A 20,697-nucleotide genomic window follows, 5' to 3' on the forward strand; every position below is an offset into this window, starting at 1 on the left:
GGAGCGGGCTTAAAGCGACCTCGTCTCGTTTGTCTTGGGACGCCTGCGGGGCAAATACCCCGTGTCACTCCCAAATCCAGTCACACCGCATTGCAAACGACCAATGCAAGACTTTACAGAGCTCTTATACTTTGGACATATGATGACAACATACTAGGGGGACGGCGGTTGCAGTCTAATTAATACGGCTGCCAGCAGTGGAGTTACACAGCAATAGGCACCAATGATGTTAAGAGGAATACAGTAGCATTAGCTCAGATCTCTAAAGGTGGAAAAATATGAATACATTTCAACTAATAATACATTTTAGGTTTTATGCCTGTAAATATATTATTAGGAACATGTACTAGGATTCTTTTGCTCATATAATGAATCAGACCTCATCTAGGATATAATATATCCGAGATTGCAGTCAGTACCCAATAAGAGAGAATCATGTCTGTATTTTTATTAAATTAGAATAGGATTAATATCTAGGAATGGATTCTGTCTTGGATTTCGTCACATAATTGATCCTAGATTGGAACCGACACACATAGAGGTGCTTCATTATTGACCAGTCTGAAAAATGTAAGCTTTTTCAGCTAATTCTGTTTGATGCTCGACTACACAAAATGTTCCAAATCGCTTTGGATTACTCCAAGCGTCTCTGCGAACCCTAAACTCAGATGTATATCTCGCCCTCTGCTGGTGAAATGATGCACTGCAATCTTTCAAATATGTAATTTTGTTATGACCATAGGTAGAAACTACCTTACCTTTTGTGAACCACCAGTCACAGACCTCAAACACTCATCACGGTGAGGCGGTTTGTGACCGAAACAAACACAATGACTGTGAGGCCTGAATATGGTGCCTATCCATCAAAACAGAGAAAGCAGGATGACTGAATATACCTGTTTAGACTCCGCGCTTTTTCTAAAACAACCCAGTGTCTTTAAAGACGTCATTAGAAAGACGCTCTACCGCAAAAACAGTTCCTAGCAACTTTTGTAAACTTACACATCAACCTTCACAGCAAACAGGAAAGACTACAATTACGATACCGTTTTACAGGATAATTTGTGTTTTGGATAACCCGAGTTGACATTTGTTCCGTTAAATTATGCTTTTATGACCTATGCAAAAGGGATTTTTCAAAGAGGATCCTAGTATTGAACTAAATGCCTTAGCCAAGGTTTACTGTACCCAGCGTTGCCATACAGCTGTCTGATTATTCAGTCATATTAGCTTACCTCTTCCACACTGAACGAGAAAGACCTCCTGGCAGAGAGGAGTACAGTAAAGGGGTACAATCACAAGCTTAAGTTTTTTTTTATTGAGATAAAGGCTAAAAGCCATACAATCATTTCTGGTTCATGTCAATGGCAAAAATGACGAAGGACTCAAATGACGACTGATGAACAGTGACTGAGGTGTACATTTCGTCCTTATTCTGTATATATTAACTGTAGCACATGATCAAAGCCAAGAAAAATTCATATATCTATACAATTATTAATAGAAGATTCACCTGAGAGGCCTTAAATTGATAGTGTGTGCATGTGTACGTGTGTGTTACGTGTGCACTGCATGCATGCGCGCGCGCGTGTGTGTATGTGTGTGTGTATACATGTAAATGAGACCTATGTGCAAACCTGTGGCAGGGTTAAAGGTGACGAATGAGAGATCTGAAGGCAGGGGCAAGAAAGAGGGAGGCAAACGCACTGTGTGTGTGTGTGTGTGTGTGTGTGTGTGTCTTTAAGGAAACGTGTTCTCTAATTCGGTTATTCGGCTGTCCGAGTCGGTGTGCTGGGTTGGTTGAAGTACATGATTTTGCACAACCAGCCTGCAAAGTCTGCCTCCTCCACTTCTGAGCGCTTAATAAACGTGTGGTTCTGTGAAGAGAGGCACAAACTCCAGTTAAGGCTTACCAGGACTGGCCACAAGCCGCGCGGAAATCTGACATTTCAGATTTGCACAGTGTAACCATAAGTGTAACTGTAAGTACAGCGAATAAGTTAACCATGCTTACCATCAGCATCTTCAGGTCTGCTCGGTCTGCAGGATTTTTGATAAGACTAGAAAAACATTTTGAGAACGCTTCAGTTCACATTAAAAAAAAAAAAAAAAGAAAATCTCTTCACACACTGAAATGTAAAAATTCTATTTGCCAAAACACACATTCTACTAAGTGAGAAAAGGTGCTATTCACCATTTGGTCACAAAGTCCTGGAAATCTGCAGTGAAGACTCCATGAGGCAGTTTAGGTGGGGGCTAAACATGAAACACACACAAGATGTTTAATTTTAAAAAATCCCTGGACGTTGCAAAAAAATCCCTGATTGTTCATTCGGACTCATAACCCAAGCCATCATCACCTCATTGACAATGTAATCCAGCAGCTCAAAGATCGCCATGACGGGCCCATGTCCTGGGAAAGGAAATAAATGAGAGAATTTATCAAATAAAAATTAAACAAAAGGTTGCAAAACTACACATGGAAGGCACACTGATACACACAGATTGGCAAACCGGCGTCATCTGAGCTCTATGATTCAAAATTTATTGACCAAAAATTCCAAAAATATTGACATTTAGAGATGTTACATACTCTCAACTTGTCAAACCCAAATTATGTGCTAAAATATTAAGAAAATGAAATTGTCATCCAGGCAGTGAAGTTGAAATGTACTTGCACATTTTGTTCTTGTATATAAAAACTAGAATGGGGGTGTGGAGAGAGAGAGAGAGAGAGAGAGAGAGAGAGAGAGAGAAGTCTCTCAGTGTCCTACCACTGACGGGCCTGCCCGGAGGTCTTGGTCGGGGCGAGGTACTGTACTTCTCTCCCCCCGCTACGCTCATCACAGGGCGGCCGAAAATGGCCTCCAGCTCCTTGGCGTCCGGCGGTGGGATGGGGAATCGGCCGATGGCCAGCTCCACCAGAGAGAGCCCCATGCTCCACACGTCCGACTGCACCGAGTAGTGGGTACCCTGCAGCCTCTCCGGCTTAGCACGGCACCATGGAAACAGAGAGGTTAAGTGGGGGGGGGGGGGGGGGGGGGACCCAAACGCAACGTCCAGGAAGGAGTTACACTGTTCGCCCGTTGTTGGTCTATTTGAACAGAACCAACTCCTCCCTCAACTAACACTTTTAAAAAGACTGTCAGATTACATGGAATCATTACAATATTTAGATTTTTCCAAAATCTAAATATTGATGAGGAATCTCAGTACTGACTTTCATTAAACTCTTGTAATAAGTTGTACAATCATAAAAAATTAATTCCTGCTGACTTCAGAAGGCCCACTTGGAGAAAACCAGATGAACTCACCGACATATAAGACCTTGTGCCTACGAAAGAGTTAGCCATGGAGTCGATGAGCTGGCCACTCACTCCAAAGTCACAGAGTTTGATCTCTCCTCTTGAGTTCACCAGTATGTTTGAAGGTTTAACATCTGCAAATGTGAACAGACCGAAATTCTGAAAGCAAACTGTGCAGTACTAGGGGTGCAATGACATTTTTAAGGTATTATTTTTGCTTTTGATGTAAAGGTATAATTACATCTTTGGTGAGATTGATTAAGCTGTACCAATTTTACAGCGCTCTAATTACATATTACAGACATGAGCTTGACTAAATATACAAATAGCTTATTTCACACACAAAAGATTGAAAAGTGACACATGTACTCTTAGAATTACTCTCAAATTCAACTGAGCAATAAACAATACAAAAAATACCACCATTATCCCCAAAAGGCCCCATTACCTCTGTGCATGATCTGATGTTTCTCTCTGAGATAGGCAAGACCTCTTAAAACCTACAAGAGAGGGGAAAAAACCCAACCGGACTCATTTTATGTACTCCATGAGGACCAGACATCTAATTAAAAGTGTACAATTCCACATTGGATACTTACAGCTATACTGACTTTCCCCAGAATTTCTTCCGGAATTCTCCGAGCCTCTTTCAGTACCTGATCCAGAGAACCACCATCCTACGCCCAGGAAGGTATCACAATCACTCTAGGCCATCGACACTGCACCAGACTTCAGTTGACTACTCTGAAAACGTTTATTTTCTCCCAATAAATGGGAGAACTTCTCAACAGTCCTTTTTTTATGCTGCCATATATTCCAGGAAATCTGACTCTCCCTTGTCTTATTACCTTAATTATACAAGTAACATTTAGTGGTCAAGGGCTCAGTCCTAAATGTTAGCTTGCTTATGCCCATGTTAGCAAACCAACCAAAACATTAACACAAAAATCTTGACACAGTGTGGCCTAAATTAAACGAGTTATATTAGTTGTTTGAATTATGCTAAGCATGTGACATCTCCCAGAATCTTAGCTGCAGGTGTTTCCAGATTCTGGTGGATTACAAGCTCACCATGTGTTCCATACATATGCTGATCTCGCCATCGCTGTAGAATGCTCCATAGAAGCCTACTATATATGGAGAGTTGCACTCATGGAGGACTTGAAGTTCTCGAATGATCTGGTTCCTGATGGCTTGCTTGATCTCAAGATGAATGAGCTAAATGACACAGGGAAAAAAAAAAACCTCAATGTTGCTTTAAAAATCTGCAATGAAACCTGTACCATGTGGAGACCTAACAGAACAAAGGCTGTAATTAGGAGTTCAAAAAGGTAAAGAGAATCTAAAAATAACTGTGTATTGAACTCAATGAGGTTCAACAGGTACTAAGGTCAAATGCCACTCGTGTTGTGAACATGGGTGTCTCGCGGCTTAGAAGCCGGTAGGTATAACTGTCTCAAAAATATCTCACCTTCCTGGCCATGACCAATCCAGAGGGCTTATGGCAAACTTTATTAACAACTCCACCATTTCCTGCCCCCAGCTCGCATATGTGCTGAAAGTCGTCGTCCTTCAACTCTCCCACTTTGGCTTTCTGCGTGAGGAAGGCCTCCAAGCGCTTCTTCTGCTGGTCGTCCAACTCGAGTTCCTCTAGTTTCTTCTGAAGGGTCTCTAGGTGGCTCCTAACGGGGCGCACACAGACACATCATGGGCCAAGCAACAAGTCTAAAATTCAGGGATTTTAGTGATGTCTCCTTTTTTGTAACTCAAAGCAACTGCAAGTGGGGAAAAAAAGACTAAAAGTCAGAACTTACTCCGAAGCAGCGCCGATGTTACAGGCTGGAGTGTGTGCTTCTCCTGTTCCGCTGATTACTATGGGTCCTGGTCTTTTCTTGGGAGCCATATTAAATGTCACAATCTGGACTCTTGTCTTTTTATAAACTGCCAATGCGAATTAATACATCAAGGGCACTAAGATGAGGCGCCCTAACGAGCCCAGACCGCGATATTCATGCATCAAAGCAATCTCTTACTAAAGTACCAGCACGCCAAGCATCCATTTAAAGCTGCCTTTAGATCCAGTACATATAAATATAATATAAATATACCACAAAGTTAAGTTAAAACCGAACCAGTCCTCGCACTGGGAACACTGGCCAGCTGAAGCAGCTACGCACCAGCTAACGGCGGCTATGAGTGCCAATGACTGGTGTGAGAAGTTAGCTAGCTAGCTACCGACGACTTGTTAGCACACTAAAAGGCTCTTTCGGGACGTGACATCGCCCGAGTAGCAAAATAACGATGAAATAAATGATGATATAACGATGTCCGACTCCCGTGGCACGAATGTGGAGTCCCTGGAGGAGAAGAGGAACAGCTAACTTTGGCTAAGTTGTTAGCTAGCTAGCTCTTGGCAGGGAACGGTCCAGGAAGCGGCTGCCCATGTTATCGCGATATTCACGGTTGAACATGTGGGAGATTTCCTTTCCAACATATATTTTTATTTTTTTTGCATGTTGATTTGTGTGACTGCAAGAGGAAGACGTTGACTATTATTTGAATGTTTCTTCGTATGTTTAAAACAGTGTTAGAATAGCTTGGATCCGAAATCATGTAGGCTACAGTGCAAATGTACAGATACAGAAACACATTTAACAAATGTGTTTTCCAAAAAGGGGCGCACACACCATGTCTAACATGTAAAATAAACCTTTATTCATATTGCATTGTATGTAGCTCATAGCCTATATGCAAAGTGCAACAACCAAAACAATCAAAATACAATAATACTGCTGACAAAGATTTAAAAAATCAAATATACAGTAGGATTGCTTAGTCAAGGGTCACACAAAGGGTCAGTTCATAAGTGCATCAAAGCAATCTCTTCGTGAAGTTGGACATCATCGACGTCATCGTCTGAGGAGTCCTGGGTTAGATCCACAATGTCTAGCGACACAGGGCTGTTCGCTATAGAGAAATGATAAAGGATTACATTTACAGTAACATCAGCCAAGCGAAGACAATAATTCAACTCAACAATGATTACAATAAAAATTACTGTGCATACAAACGTAAGAACAACAGTGATGAGCACAGGCCCCTGTCCACCTCAGACAGACAGGCAGACAGACAGGCTGTCCTTACTGATGCGGCGTGCTGAAGGATCAGGCATTTCACTGCACTGTCTCTTCTCTCCCAGCGTCTTCCAGGAGCCGTTCGAGAGGTATTCAATGTCCTCCACCTCCTCTTCTGTATTGTGGATTATGCTGCTCAGCAGACTGTGCACCACCACCACCACCACAAACATCATTAACCTCCACCAGAAATGTGGTTGGCATGGAAAAAGAGATTTAGTTCCTACACTTTGTCTACTGTGGTACTGGTTATGTAATGTGGTACATGCATGTGTAATTTTTTTAAGGAAAGCTTCCAGTGAGAATCCCAATAAAATACTACCTTAAAAGTTTAAGGAGACGAACCCTCATTACATTATTGCAAACCACCAACAGCCTTTGGACATGAAGTACAACAGCACCACGTTTAACTGGCTAGAATGTCATCTTTTCAGTTCAAGCCCAGCTGACACCCATAACAACAAATGCCTTGACAACGCTAAATTGAATGAACCATGACAACAAGGACTGCGTATGCGTCCGGGAGGCAACCTATCGATCCGAAGCGTCTCAAACGGGGCGGGCCTGTGGCAGACAGGACAGGTCCAGCCCGGCTTTCTCTCATTCATCTGAAGGTAGGAGGCTGCATCAAAGCACTGCAGGTGGGTACACGTCTGGGCTCGGCAGGGAGCAGACATTCGCATTTTTGCCAGCTTTTGACACACACACACACACACACACACACACACACACACACACACACACACACACACACACACACACGCGCACACCTTTGAACATCTCAGAAGAGTTTTCCCCATGTTTCTGTCATCGTCAAAACAAAAGTGGAAATATATGGATTGCTGGTGTAGTCATGGTGAAAACATGGTGGATAATAAATAGATTTTTCTTCTATTACACAAAACAAGAGTACACAGGCAAAAATTTCACTTGTTGCAAAACAGAAATCTCAAATCTTGTAAGAATATAAAAGACTCCCGAAAAAGGCAGTTACCACATCCTGCTGAGACTGCTGAATGCTGTTATGTGTCATTTTCAATGCTAACAGGTTATTTTTTTTAACAGACTCTAAAACAAGTGAAGTCTGACTCCACAGTCATAATGTAGCTGTGAATTCTGGATCCTCACCGGACAGATAAGAGATACTTGCAGCCTTGTGGTAGAAATTTCATTCTCAGAATCCCAGCGCAGCATCTCCCAAACTGTACAACAGCATCAACACACAGCTTGACAAAAATTAACAACAAAACAACATTATTCAAGCAAAGGTTCTCCTGATGTATCTGGATCAACCTGCTGGTGAGGGGGATGACCACAGCTGTTGCCAAGCTGTGCCCGAGTCTTCACCAATAGGATTGGTCCAGAGATTCTTCCACGTGGGAGCGGTAGAGGAACTCACTTTTCTGTCTGCAGTTCTCCTGGCTCTCCACTGCTTTGGTCTTGAGCTGCTTCAGTAAGTCCACGGAGGACAAAACCCTCACCAGATACACTGCAGCAGAATAGTGCTGCACGCACGCACGCACGCACGCACGCACGCACGCACGCACACACACACACACACACACACACACACACACACACACACACACACACACACACACACACACACACACACACACACACACACACACACACACACACACACACACACACACACACACACACTTTCAGACAGGTGGAGAGGGCTCAACCACTTATCAAACAGGATTGGCACTTGGAGTACAACACTGTCTAGCAGGAACATTATACAGATGAAACAAGGCATAAAAAAAAGTTAAACTTTTTTTAAATGACTGGCGAGACTACTCAGTGTGGTGGAACAAACAAATGGTTATACCTTGCCAAAGTTCTGCCACAGGACATTGACATGGTTGTCAGTGAAACGGTCCAACAACGGCGTGAGATTGATTGGACAACAGGGACGAGAAGGCTCCACCCCTTCTTTTCTGGAGGCGTATCGAACCTGTTCAGGATGACAAAAGTTGGTGGGGGGAAATACCTCAAAAATGTATTTAGACAAAGTTGACATAACGCTGTATATCAATGTTTAATATCACACCGCTAAAGGACAACGGAAAATGTGAATGATGTTTTTCTTACACAGACCCAATTAAATAGAGCAAATGTGTGTGCCACTAATAAATAGACCTGTAGAAAACAGTACAAGCCGTTGACGTAAACAGCAATTCTTGGTGGATACTGGTCATCATCGACACCAATACTCTCGGTAATGCACAGTCTGAAAGACACAAAACATGAGCATCAGACATATGCAAACACACACACACACACACTTCGAATCACCATGGACGTTTACAAATTTGGACAACATATGGGCACAGAGCAGGGCTCCAGCAAGCATGTTCAAGACGTACCGATGCTGTATGTGCAGGACAGGGCAAGACTAGGCACGCATGTACGTCACACTATTCAAAACCCCTAATTAAGCAAATAGATGTAATCGTGTTCTGGGCCTCACAGTACAACCTTACCTGAGCACCACCTGAACATCTTGGGCCTCTCTGAGGAGTCAAAGAGATAAATGGGAACCATCAGGAAATCCTGACCAAAATTACTGTAATACTCATTATCTTCATTCCAGTCTATGATTGGAATCTGTGGCTGACAGCTAGAATACCTCTCCTGGTCTGAGGGGGTAGTTTACTTACTGAGAGTCCTTTATGCGAGTCCACTGCCTCTCAGTCAGGTGAATGGAGAAGTAGTTGTTCTGTAGTGTATTCACAGGTTTGGGCACTAGGGAGAGGAGACAAGACATGAAATAAAGAGAGAGAAAAACAGCTCAGTTGCAGGACATGTCAGTCAAACACAACCTGCACTACAGACACCGACTTCATTCTTACAGAGGCAGAATGAGTGGGACTGACACTTGTGTTAGAGAAGTCTGAGGATTCCTGTAAACACGGGAAGATTACAGATCTCAGATACTATTGACAGTGTAATAGTGCATCAGTAATGATTCTGGGGGCTGCAGAGTAGCCCAGCAGAAAAGCCGTTCCACTGGCAGATCGCAAGTTCAATTCACGATGATGCCGGAGCTGCCTGTGGTCAGGAGGCAGAGGAAACAAATTGACCTCTCAGAGAGGGAGGGGCGGCATACTCGCGCTCTCCTGTCAATTACATCGACACTGGCCAATCACAGGTGTCTGTGAGCTCATGCATCACGACGGAGTGGCTAGAGCCACCCTCTGAGTGTTACTCCACGCGATGCATCGTGAATCGTCTTGAAGCATCATGGCCCTCACCCTCCCTGGTTTGTAGCTGTAGTGACAGGGAAGTAGTGACTTACTCCATGGGTGGGAACTGGATATGACTAGATTAGGGTGAAGAATAGGAACAATTCCAACAGAATATACTAAAAAAACATTTTTTAAAGCCTGTACCAAGTGATGTTGGAGGTACAATCGTCTCCAGCGTGTGATAAAAGGGAATCTTTGTCATCTGCACCTCAGGGAAAGGACTATAGTCCATCGCATCGGGTTTGTTGTGGGAATCGGCCGTTGGCACGGCAATGACCTTGGTCGGCGTTGGTTTAGCGATGGTTCCTGAGCGTCTGCCGGCTGTGTCGTTCGCGGAGTGGCGGACTCGGTAGAGCTCCCGGATGGTGGAGAAGAGCTCGGGCCTGGACTCCCTGTGAAGGAGCTCGGTGGCACGTCGAACGAGCTCTTTCTTCAGCCCGTTCTTGGCCTTGCCCATAGTGGAGAGGAGAGAACGTAGCTCAACCACCCTCAAGCTCTCCAACATGTTCTAGGAGGATATCAGGACAGGTTAAACAGTAGTGGAGTCCCTTAGAGTTCCTCCATCATGAACGGTCATTTGCCTGACCTTTAGGAAAGACCCTCGGTCTGTTGAATCTGAATCCTGGCTTTTGGTTAAGGGAGTTGTAAACAAATGGAAGTATGGAAATATTACTTCTTAAACTAACTAGCAGACATAGTTGCTACCATATAAAGTACATATAGATTATCAGATATATTACCACTTTGTCACTTCAAAACCATTTTGACAATTTCTCCATTATACTCATGCAAATGTACATATCACACCCAAACGAGGGGCTCATTAACACCTAAGCTGAGTCTTTGCAGACACCTTCGCGTTTTTTACAGTAAAATATCACTGCACCACTGGACAGGCTTTCATTCGATTAAATGTAGTTAGTTGCTTTGTAGTTAGTTTAACCGTAAAACGTGGTTAAATTTCATGGTCTAGGTGCAGCAAATAGCCTACTGTTCAAATGATAAACAAGTCACAAGAAGCTGTACATTTATTAAAAACAACAAACCGAAACGTAGGTAAGCTACCACGAAGATTCTTACCGTTGCTTCTAGCAGTTCATTGGACATTACCATTGGTTTGCCTTAGCCAAATTTTCAAAACTGAATAAATAAACTAGCGAATATTTTCCCTACAAAAAAGTTCTCACCGCGGCGTGATAAGGTCACGTGACCAAAGCTCCAATAAATTAAAAGAGCGACGACATTTAAATTAAAATTTACAACCATCCGCCTCTTCCTCGTCTCCTTTGGCGCTTATTCAAACTATTTTTATGGAAATAATGTAAGATACAATAGCTGCATCACAACCAAAGCAACAAAATACATACACAAAATTATAATATAATTATAATAAATAGAACGTTATCGCAATAATACAATAAGAGATGAGTAAAATAATTTTTTTAAATCATACATAACGTAGCCTACTTAAGAGTACTAAAGAGAAGATAAAGGCATGAAATAAAAGTATGAACGTATTCCTACAAAGTCCAGGTTTACAGACGATCAAAGTGCTTAAAACAGCAGTAGGTAATTCACATAAAAATAATACAATATTTCGACATCTGTCACTGTTTTGACAGTAGTAATTACACAAGACAAACAAAAAAATCTTCTGACCACTTTATTTGTGTATGCCATCACAAAGGTACCTATTTGGTATAAAGAATACCAATATTAACTATTTTTATGGTCCAATGACGGTAATGTAAAATAAAAGTACGATTAAAAAAATAAATAATATATTTTGTCTCTGCATTATGTCTGTATCGACATCCTGATTGTGATTACACCTTTACTCTTAGGAAATTACTCTTAAGTACATGACTAATTTCTTGCTTCTTTCTGTCAAATATTATATCCACAAACAATAGTTTAGTATCTCCTCTCCATGGCTCCATTGTGGTCTTTTAGAAATAACACATACACTTGTATATAGGTGCACAAAAGAAATCTATTATAAAAACTGTATCAACTATTATAGGCTGATAGTCAGCTAATGTAACAACCATTTATTTGATTTAGTACTTTGTAACTTATTTTCACGTCCAGACCCACTTATGAATATTGCAGGATAACTGAAGTCCTGTGTTTGCTATTGTTCTTATATAAAAAGGCCATCCAGATTAATATAACATTAGCTAAGGTAGGAAGCACCAACATGATGGACAGTGAAAGTGGCAGGACTGATCATTCTAATCCTGTTCATGCAGTTGTGATTCGGTCCTGTATGTTTGAGCCAACACAGTGAGTGACATATGTGAGTGGGTAGACCACGGTGAGGTCCAGCCAGCAGGGAAGTGGTTTAACTTTTAAGTATTAAAAACAAAAAAACAAACACACTTGGAATATTGATAGCTGACTTTTTTTTTCTTTGACCAGTGACTGCAGACAATGAATGAATGTTCGACTTATATGGCGTCTTTGAAGATACACAAGGTCGCTTTACAATTTTAACACAGGTACAACAAGTCTTACACGACCAATCACACACACACCGGCGAGAAGCGGCAGCCAATTGTGCAGAGTGTACTCTATACTGGAAGCCACAGGCCCCTGGGGGACTGAATGGGGTGCAGGAAGGGGGGGGAGGACAGACCCTAGTGACAGAGCACCATCCACCACTGGGCATACAAGCACACATACATTCATACACACACACTCACACAACTGCTTTTATTGAACAGAGAGACACAGACACACAGGGATTGCCAATTTACCTAACCTCCATGTTTTTGGACTGTGGGAGGAAACTGGAGAATCCAGAGGAGGGGCAAACGTGCTAACCACCAAGCCACCATGTTGCCCCAATCCATTTAGGAGGAATACCAAAGGTTTGGGTTTTAGTCACGCTTCCAGGATCCAGAGCGTCATGACATGTGACTAACATCCAGGGAAAATATATCACACTGGGATCCACCATCTAATAATCTGATATTTAGGGTCCTTTCCCCCTCCATGTGGTGCCCCGATTAAACGCCACCCATGGACAGCTTTGAGAGATCTGCTAACAATCAAAAAAACACATTCACCTCTTGATCACAGTTTTGTTACATTTCATTGGCATTACTCCTTTATTTCTTTTAAGATGCATACATGTCCTTGTTTAGGACTACGGAAAGCCTTTCTACATGTCTGTATAGCAACAGACTTCTATAGAAATATATGAATATATATATATATATAGTAATATGATCCAACATGTTTCTCAAAGATAAATTTGAGCTTTCGATGGACACTACATTTATCACCAGCAGAGGGCGCTAAAGTCATTTTGAAAATTCCCCAAATCGCCACTGCAGAGAGGAATTTCCAAGGGTCGTTTCCATGGCTCCCGATGTCTCTTGGGGCTGTGCTGTATCCATGGAGATGACTCTGTCCAGTGCTGTGGTCACTGATTGTTGACCTAAGAAGGTGACCCCTGACCCAGGGTCAGCAGAAGGGGTCATGGGGTCAGTATTGGCCAGAGGGCACTGTGGGCACTCCACTGATTGGCTGATCTTCTTAACTCGCTGGAGCCTCTTCTGAATGATTAGAACATTGACGAATTCGCCAAACACACATGTGACAGTGGTGTTTCTGCTCTGGGACTGCAGAAACCCTTCTTGCTATATCACTAAACATACAATCATATAGTGAGAGGCATATGTCCAGATATTCACACTTTAGCTGAAAAGTCCTTTTCTCAGACACATGCCAAAATAATGCCCTCTGCTGATGGGCATTACATGAATTTATATAAAGCTCAGTGTTAATGAACACAAACGAAGGCACAGCCGATCACTGAGCGCATTTCAAAATGGCACCTACAGTGTCCATCCTCGAGGGGGGTGTATACATCATCGTCGATGGTAAAAGTCACATGACTGAGGCCTTCTTCCTCCCAATAATTTATGCCCCGTAGCAGATGGCTTGTCAATATCAATATATTAATTTAAAGGCGGCTGTGCCGTGGAGACAGGCGGGCGTTAGAGTTAGAGAAGGGACGAGGGACAAGGGCAAAAGAGACAGGACGCAGATTACTGGAGGAGGAAGGGAGGCTGGATGAAAAGAAACGCAACAGATGGAATGCGAAATCCAAAAAGGTTTTAAGGTGGGCATGATTACACAGAGGATTAAAACGTTAAGACTGGAGGGAAGATTTGATAAGTACCCTGGTTGAAGTTTCTGCTCATACACATAATCCCACCCTCAGAGGCACGACTGGGCTGGAGCCCTGGTTCTGGTTCTTCACAACTGACAGGTGAATTCTTGATCTTACACAGTCAGTCTTAGGTGACATCAGTGGGATTGACGTGGCTGGCGTGGGTCTGTACACCCGGGAGGCAACTCTCCGCTTTTATGATGCACTTCTTCAGAGCGAGGAAGAATTAAGAAATACCGATTTAGCAGTGAAATTTTAGGGCTTAATATCGAGCACCATGTGATTTACAGGTAAGCGCCCCGTTATTTAAAATAAGGGTTAACGCTCCTTGAACCCTCTTGACCCCTGGCTAAAATGCTGCCTTTCAAGTGCTGATAAACCATTTCCCATGTGTGACAGATCATAAAGACGACGGCCCGGCTCGATAGGCGGCACTTATGTAACGTTCCTCCCAGAGACTTTTACATGACTGCAGTGCCTTTGACCGCACTCCCCTTTCAACCCTGACCTTTGAACTGCCAGCTCCTCAGCTCCTCCTTGTCAGTGTGGATCTCCAGCTTTGTGGACTGATTGATTTCACAGAGTGCCTCTTTACTGGGAGTGAACGCAAAGACGAGGTGTGCACGAAGGACCATGGTGAGAAGACCAAAGTGAGAAGAACTGGTGAGAAGAACGGGGGGGAGAATTTAGCTTTTAGCTTCTGCTTTACGTGAAAATGAAATTACTATAGTCAAAAACCAACTTAGGCGAGTGGCATATGAGTGTTCAGTATCAGAACGTCTGTCTTTAAGTGCTTAAATAGCTATATAGATCACGACTGATTGGAAAGATGGGTGTTCGGAGGTCCCTTCCTTATGACCCATGACCTCTGACACTTGACCAGGATGTTCACTAAATTTGATGCAACATACTGGGACAGCCAATGCCCTGAGCTCAGTTATGACCCCACACTGTCTTTACTTTCTCTTACCATTAATCAACACATTTTCAGAGGTTTTCTGGTTTTGAACCCCATAGTGCAGGGTTCTTTTTACAGAGCTTTTGTTAGGACACAAGGCAATGCAGCCACCGATGTCATGAACACAAAGACTTTAAAAACAACGAATAACATTTGTTCTACCCTTGTAAAGCCTAGAATATGGCATTTTGTTAGGCAGTAGTAATCAATATGGTAGGGAATCCACCATATTAACGGTATACTGGGAATATCGGTGTCCGTATAAACTGGAAGTGCGACTAAGAGAGTTCTATAGGGCGAGATGGGTCACTAAAGACCCGAGACAGACTCCCAGCATTAATACCACGCTTGGTGATTTTTACATTGATTTAATTGGGATCACCTGCAACTTGCAACTTCACTGCAATGTTGGAGTCTTGATCAGGATTTCCTATAGAGCCATTAAGAGTTTCAAAAGTCTGTTTCACTATTTAATGATCGAATATATGTAGGCACTTGATTCTTTTGTTGACAAACATCCATAGTATAGACAAAACATCTAAACCTTTAAAATGTGATTTATCCATTATGTTACTACTGGTTTCTGAGTCCTTAGAATTCTCTCTGTGAAGCTGAAAGGGGGTATGGTTGCACGTTTGTTGTGTTAGAGTGTTATTACGTGTTTTAAAAGCAGACACACTGGTCAATCATCATTTATGCTGTCTAATTTTAAATTGATCACTTAATTTAAAACAAAATTGAAAGTTTCTTTTAAATATAGATGGGGAGGTAAATATACACTTCCGAATAAACTCCCAATGAATGCAAAGCCAACGTGCTCTAATGACGCACATCTTGAATGTTGAGATCAAATAGCGACGCTCCCCCACACCTGCATGGAGCACGTGTTAGATGCAGTCCACCGGCCTCTTCACACAGAATGAATTATAGTCTGCAAAATGAGTCCACACATTCAACAGCTGAAATGTTTAGGTCCACAGGGAGGACACTAAGGATCCTCTTGACTGAAAGCTTTTGCAGCTAAGATTGGAGAGGCTCCATGTTTCTCTAATCAAGGCCAAGAGATCCCACACATAGAAACAAAACACACTGGGCCTTCTACTAGAAGTCGTTTTCACACCCAAGCCAAGGAGATAGATCAATAATATTAACCATGCCTTTTCTAGTTCCCATGAGACTTCCCACCATTGTGAAGTGAGACTCCTCCGGCGTACGAGAGCTCTTCAATCAGTTTAGAAGCTGCCGTTCACTTGTGTGTCTACAGTCCCTGATTGCTCACAGCGTCTGTCCGGACGACGCGACACTTTGCTTGCTGCATGTCGACAACAGAAGTTTTTCGTGGAAAGAAAAGACAGAGGGCGTGTGGGGCTAGAATCTCCTCCTTTGGACAGGGAGCAGTCTCTGCAAATGCTGTTTCAAACGTATCGGGGGTGATGGATCATAATTTTTATTGGGTTTAAAAAGGGGGAATATGCGTGATTGATGAGTGGGTTTTTGCCATCGATGTGGGCTGTCTGGCGTCCGAAGTAGACGAACCACTTATTTTCTATTGTGGATATTGAAAATAACACATCTGCCTCTGAACGAAGGGACCATTGTATGTGGCGGTGTCCCTGTTTATTTTGCACAAAGCGGGCCCCGCTGGAGCCCGGGCCCCGGACCACAGCCGCTCCATCTCAACACTGCCGGAGACCGGCCAAAAATATGAGTGTTTTCCTGCTCCCTCTAATTCAAAAGATTATTTGTCATCTGCAGAGTAAAGGATTTTTAAAAGTCAACCTGCAGCCCACATCTCCACCCCCCCATCTCCACCCACCTCCCCCACCCCCACCCCAATCCCCCTGACACTACCCGGCTACAATCAATACGATATTGATCAACTCTCTCTATCGCTGGCCAACCAGACTAATCACCTACACACAAGCTCAACACTCTCACTCTCATACTGTAAGAAACACACACACACACACACACACACACACACACACACACACACACACACACACACACACACAGTCTTGGACATTTACACATACAAACACTCATATGCATATCAACAAAATATATATTTTTTCATATACCCTCCGCATGCACTGAATCATTTATTTTATTCTTATGCTGTGATTATTCATATATGCAAATATCAATAGAAAGGCGCATTTGCATAGGCAGTAAGGCTCCAGTTTTGCCCCTGCTTGCTACTATTATGAAGGGGCCAGGGTGGCCTAAATGGCAGCTTTTCCTCTCGCTGCATTCCTGTCCTTTCCATTTTCCTTTGTTCCCCTCACAAAATCAATATGCCTGTGGGGGGGAGAAAAAGAGGCGGCCATATTTCTTATCCGTTTATGAGTGGAGATTTGAGGAGAAATGGGTGCACGAGGGGGAGAACTAGGCCATCTTAAAATCGAAGAGGAAAGAATATTTCACTTCTCGTTGACGGGATCGTTCCCGTTTGCACGCGAGGTGCTCCCAGCGTGTTTGTTTAGCGCGCACTTGCGTGCTGCTGTAGTGTAAATACTGCGCGAGGGCGCAAGTGTTCGCTGAACGGCTGAATGAATGAATGCAGAATCTTGTTTACCTGGCCACGAGGAAGGGCAAGTTTGCTCTATTCAATCCCCATTCTCTTCGACCACTCCCTCGCCAATGTGTTTCTAATTGACTTGCGCACGCCCCAGTCGCGCTGTCCGTCTTCCCCAGCGATCGTTTCAATTGGCCAGGAGCGGTCCACCTGTGCAGAAGAACGGCCGCTCATTGGTCCGCGGTGTTCGGCGGCCCGGTCTGTGATGTTTTATCTGCCGGTATTAGCTGATCAATTAATCCCCATTGTGAATGCCCGCAGTGATCGCGTGGTGTGCCTGATTCCTTATGGCTTGTTCCTGTGGGGTCGTGATAAGAACAAACGCTCCACACTGACCAGGCAAAATCAAATAAAATCTCGGGCCCCTTCTCTGGACACTGGGTGACCCCGCCAGGGGCCTGGAGCCGCGCTAACAGTCGCAGAGGTCATTGGAGGCGAATGTGAGCTTTGAGCGCTCTCAAAGACCTGGTGGACGCCATGGGTTGTTCTAGTGGGGATGGGACTGATCTGACCAAAACACTTCCAGTAAAAAGGTTAATAATGAGTTATATTTTCATATGAGTTGTATGGTTATACATTATTTCTTTTCAATAGCTATTATTATTATTATTAGAGCTAAAAGTGTTTTGTGTAAGTTTGGCTCTTTAAAAATCATCATTTTAAGTAATAACAATATTAATTGGTATTATTATTTATTTTTTTATTAAATTTAAGTTTCAAGTTTCATTTTAATGTGCCTTTCTCATTCTCAAAGTGCCTACCGAAGTATGAACTTCAGTACATCAAAATCAGAGTCATCGTCAAAATATCAAAAGTTTCAGAAAGATCTAGAGTGAGAAGGAAATTCTCTGGTCGGTTAGAAGGACTTGAGTGTGAGAAGTGAGTACTGATGAAGAACTTCAACTGAATGGAGTGAAGCTGAGCAGTCATGGCCTGGTGGTTAGGGAACTGGTCTTGTGACCGGAGGGTCGTGGGTTCGATTCCCAGACCTGAGGCTATGACTGAGGTGCCCCTGAGCAAGGCCCTTAACCCTCAATTGCTCACTTGTATAAAAATGAGATAAAAATGTAAGTCGCTCTGGATGAGGGCGTCAGCCAAATGCCATAAATGTAAAATGAGCAAAGGGTTGAAACTCAACGCAGTGTAACTGGTAGCCAGAGTAACAGGTAGCCAGAGTAACGGACTGGGTCATAAAAGACTGCGTTATTTGAGCAGATTTTTGGAAAAAAGGAAGAATTCCAAGCTGCCAAGTTTGCCGCAGTTTTGTAAAGGGTGTGTTGGCTGGGAATGCCGGTCAAACACGGAGGGCTTGGGTAGTCCAGACGGTTGGGTGTGTGGACGTGGAGAACAGGCAGGCAGCATCAGATACGCATGTGGAAAAGAGCTGTAATGTGCTGTGGAGGTGGAATCAGTGTGTCCGAGTCATGATCTAATGTACGGTTGAACTAAACTAAACTGTGAGCACACCTAAACTGTGAACAACTGACAAAGATTTAATGCCCCCATCTATATGAAGATTTGACACCCCCATCTATATGAAGAATAAGGTCAGAGAATTTTGTTACCATACATTTTGGGGCAATAATTGAGTCTTGTTGGTGATTTTATTTTTATGTATTCATTCAGTATTTGGTATGCTGGCTTCAGGGTAATAGCGTAGGGAGCAGAGGGTGTTTGTGGAGTAAACATCATAAGCATAATAATAAAAATGCAAACCATGGCGGTGAATTAAATGGGCAAGGGGCAACATGTGAGTAATGACTGGAAGAGGGCCAAGGAATCACTTCCTGTTGAGGTCAGCGGGTGACCTGGGTAACCTGGGTAACCTGGGAGGACCCAGTTTAACACTGCTGTCCAAATTCACATCATCCTTCCCATTTCCTGCTTTGAATTCGATAGAAATTTGTGGTTATTTAAAAAATATATTATATATATATATATATATATATATATATATATATATATATATATATATATATATATATATATATATATATATATATTGCTTTCTTGTTTCCCTGTTCTGCTGTCTGCTCTGTTCACCAGCACTGAGACAAAGAAAGACAGAAATTGCACGGTACACATCCATGGGAGAGAGACAGAGACTCAGAGACAGAGACTCAGAGGCAGAGACTCAGAGACAGAGACTCAGAGGCAGAGACTCAGCCATCAGGAGAGACAGACATCTGGAGAACGTCTGGGGCTGCTGGGGTGGACCGAGGTTCCCATTCAATCCCAGTGTAGCTCAGAATACATACAGTGTGTGAAGAAGAGATCAGATACAGCACTCTATGAAAGACCGGAGCCGACCGCCAGAAGAGATCAATACTCGTTCTCAATATGCACAAGCATAACCCGGTGTGTGAGCGTGTGTCTGAGTCTGCACTCGTTTTGTTGTGTGTCATAGGGAACGTGCATGACCCGTGCACATGCAGGGGGTTATGACAACAATGCATGTGTAAATGCTGTCATATAAGCATTTGTAAATGTTGGCACACTATCTTGTGTATACAGGAGCAGGATAAGCCTGCAGTCATACATTCAGAGACAGTCTGGCAGTCATGTATAATACATTTTAATTTTTTCATATTGCAAAACGTGCAGACTCAAGCATTTTAGTAACACACACACACACACACACACACACACACACACACACACACACACACACACACACACAGGCACGTAAACACACACTCTCCCTCTCTCTGTCTCTCTTTCACACACACACACACACACACACACACACACACACACACACACACACACACCCCTGTAGAATTGATCGACTATTCCTTCTCAATCCATCTCTCCCTCTGTTTCTTAGCAACCAGTGTTCCAGTGAATTTAAAGGGTGGGTTGTTTTATTATTTTATTATTTCACAATCAGATGCTCCCACCAGTACGTTTTCTGTCCACTAGTGTTTGCACAATGATGCAAATTCCGAGTGAGATGTCTCCCAGAATTCCAGGTGAGGAGTCAACTGACTTCCAAGCTGCACACTTTAAGGCATGTTAGTGGTGGTATTTTCATGCTGCATCATGAACAAGAAAGACAGCAGTACCAGTGCCTTATAAATCCCAGACAAAAGAAACAACCAAGTGTGACTTGGATGATTGATTCATCTCCATTAAAAAGCAGGTGGGTTAAATTGGGTGTTAGTAGAAATCTGAGAACAATAATATATAACTATCTCAAACTATGAGCATATTGTAATAATTAAGGACAAAACTTCTGTCTTCATTCAGAATATGCAAATTATATGCATGTCTGTCCCTGTG

At 42.9% G+C, this 20,697-nt stretch overlaps 2 protein-coding genes across 2 annotated transcripts; both read right to left on the reverse strand.

Moving 5' to 3' along the window:
* Positions 1-1,298: 1,298 nt before the first annotated feature.
* Positions 1,299-5,757, reverse strand: map2k2b (mitogen-activated protein kinase kinase 2b). Its single transcript, XM_076991369.1, has 11 exons — positions 5,120-5,757; positions 4,777-4,987; positions 4,377-4,523; positions 3,905-3,982; positions 3,754-3,805; positions 3,315-3,439; positions 2,775-2,988; positions 2,361-2,413; positions 2,195-2,256; positions 2,015-2,060; positions 1,299-1,877 (listed from the first exon to the last, which is right to left on the reverse strand). The coding sequence occupies exons 1-11, from the start codon at positions 5,206-5,208 to the stop codon at positions 1,767-1,769; spliced, it is 1,188 nt and encodes a 395-aa protein (XP_076847484.1). The 5' UTR covers positions 5,209-5,757; the 3' UTR covers positions 1,299-1,766.
* Positions 5,758-6,020: 263 nt separating this feature from the next.
* pias4b (protein inhibitor of activated STAT, 4b) lies at positions 6,021-10,913 on the reverse strand. The gene is made up of 11 exons (XM_076991368.1): positions 10,777-10,913; positions 9,841-10,204; positions 9,109-9,193; positions 8,932-8,961; positions 8,588-8,678; positions 8,277-8,402; positions 7,839-7,944; positions 7,568-7,641; positions 6,971-7,131; positions 6,450-6,583; positions 6,021-6,272 (listed from the first exon to the last, which is right to left on the reverse strand). The coding sequence occupies exons 1-11, from the start codon at positions 10,807-10,809 to the stop codon at positions 6,166-6,168; spliced, it is 1,311 nt and encodes a 436-aa protein (XP_076847483.1). The 5' UTR covers positions 10,810-10,913; the 3' UTR covers positions 6,021-6,165.
* Between the last annotated feature and the right edge of the window lie 9,784 nt (positions 10,914-20,697).

The sequence above is a fragment of the Brachyhypopomus gauderio genome, unplaced genomic scaffold, assembly GCF_052324685.1.
Source record: "Brachyhypopomus gauderio isolate BG-103 unplaced genomic scaffold, BGAUD_0.2 sc82, whole genome shotgun sequence".
In the NCBI taxonomy this organism is placed as follows: domain Eukaryota; kingdom Metazoa; phylum Chordata; class Actinopteri; order Gymnotiformes; family Hypopomidae; genus Brachyhypopomus; species Brachyhypopomus gauderio.

Coding starts and splice junctions, on each gene's coding strand:
- pias4b (XM_076991368.1), bottom strand. CDS start 10,809: ATGGTAATGTCCAATGAACTGCTAGAAGCAACG. Junction 8,962..9,108: donor ACTCGCATAAAGGACTCTCA/GTAAGTAAACTA, acceptor TTGACTCCTCAG/AGAGGCCCAAGATGTTCAGG. Junction 6,584..6,970: donor GAGACGCTTCGGATCGATAG/GTTGCCTCCCGG, acceptor GGTGGTGCACAG/TCTGCTGAGCAGCATAATCC.
- map2k2b (XM_076991369.1), bottom strand. CDS start 5,208: ATGGCTCCCAAGAAAAGACCAGGACCCATAGTAATCAGCGGAACAGGA. Junction 2,414..2,774: donor TCCGGGCAGGCCCGTCAGTG/GTAGGACACTGA, acceptor TTCCTTTCCCAG/GACATGGGCCCGTCATGGCG. Junction 2,061..2,194: donor CAGGACTTTGTGACCAAATG/GTGAATAGCACC, acceptor ATGTTTTTCTAG/TCTTATCAAAAATCCTGCAG.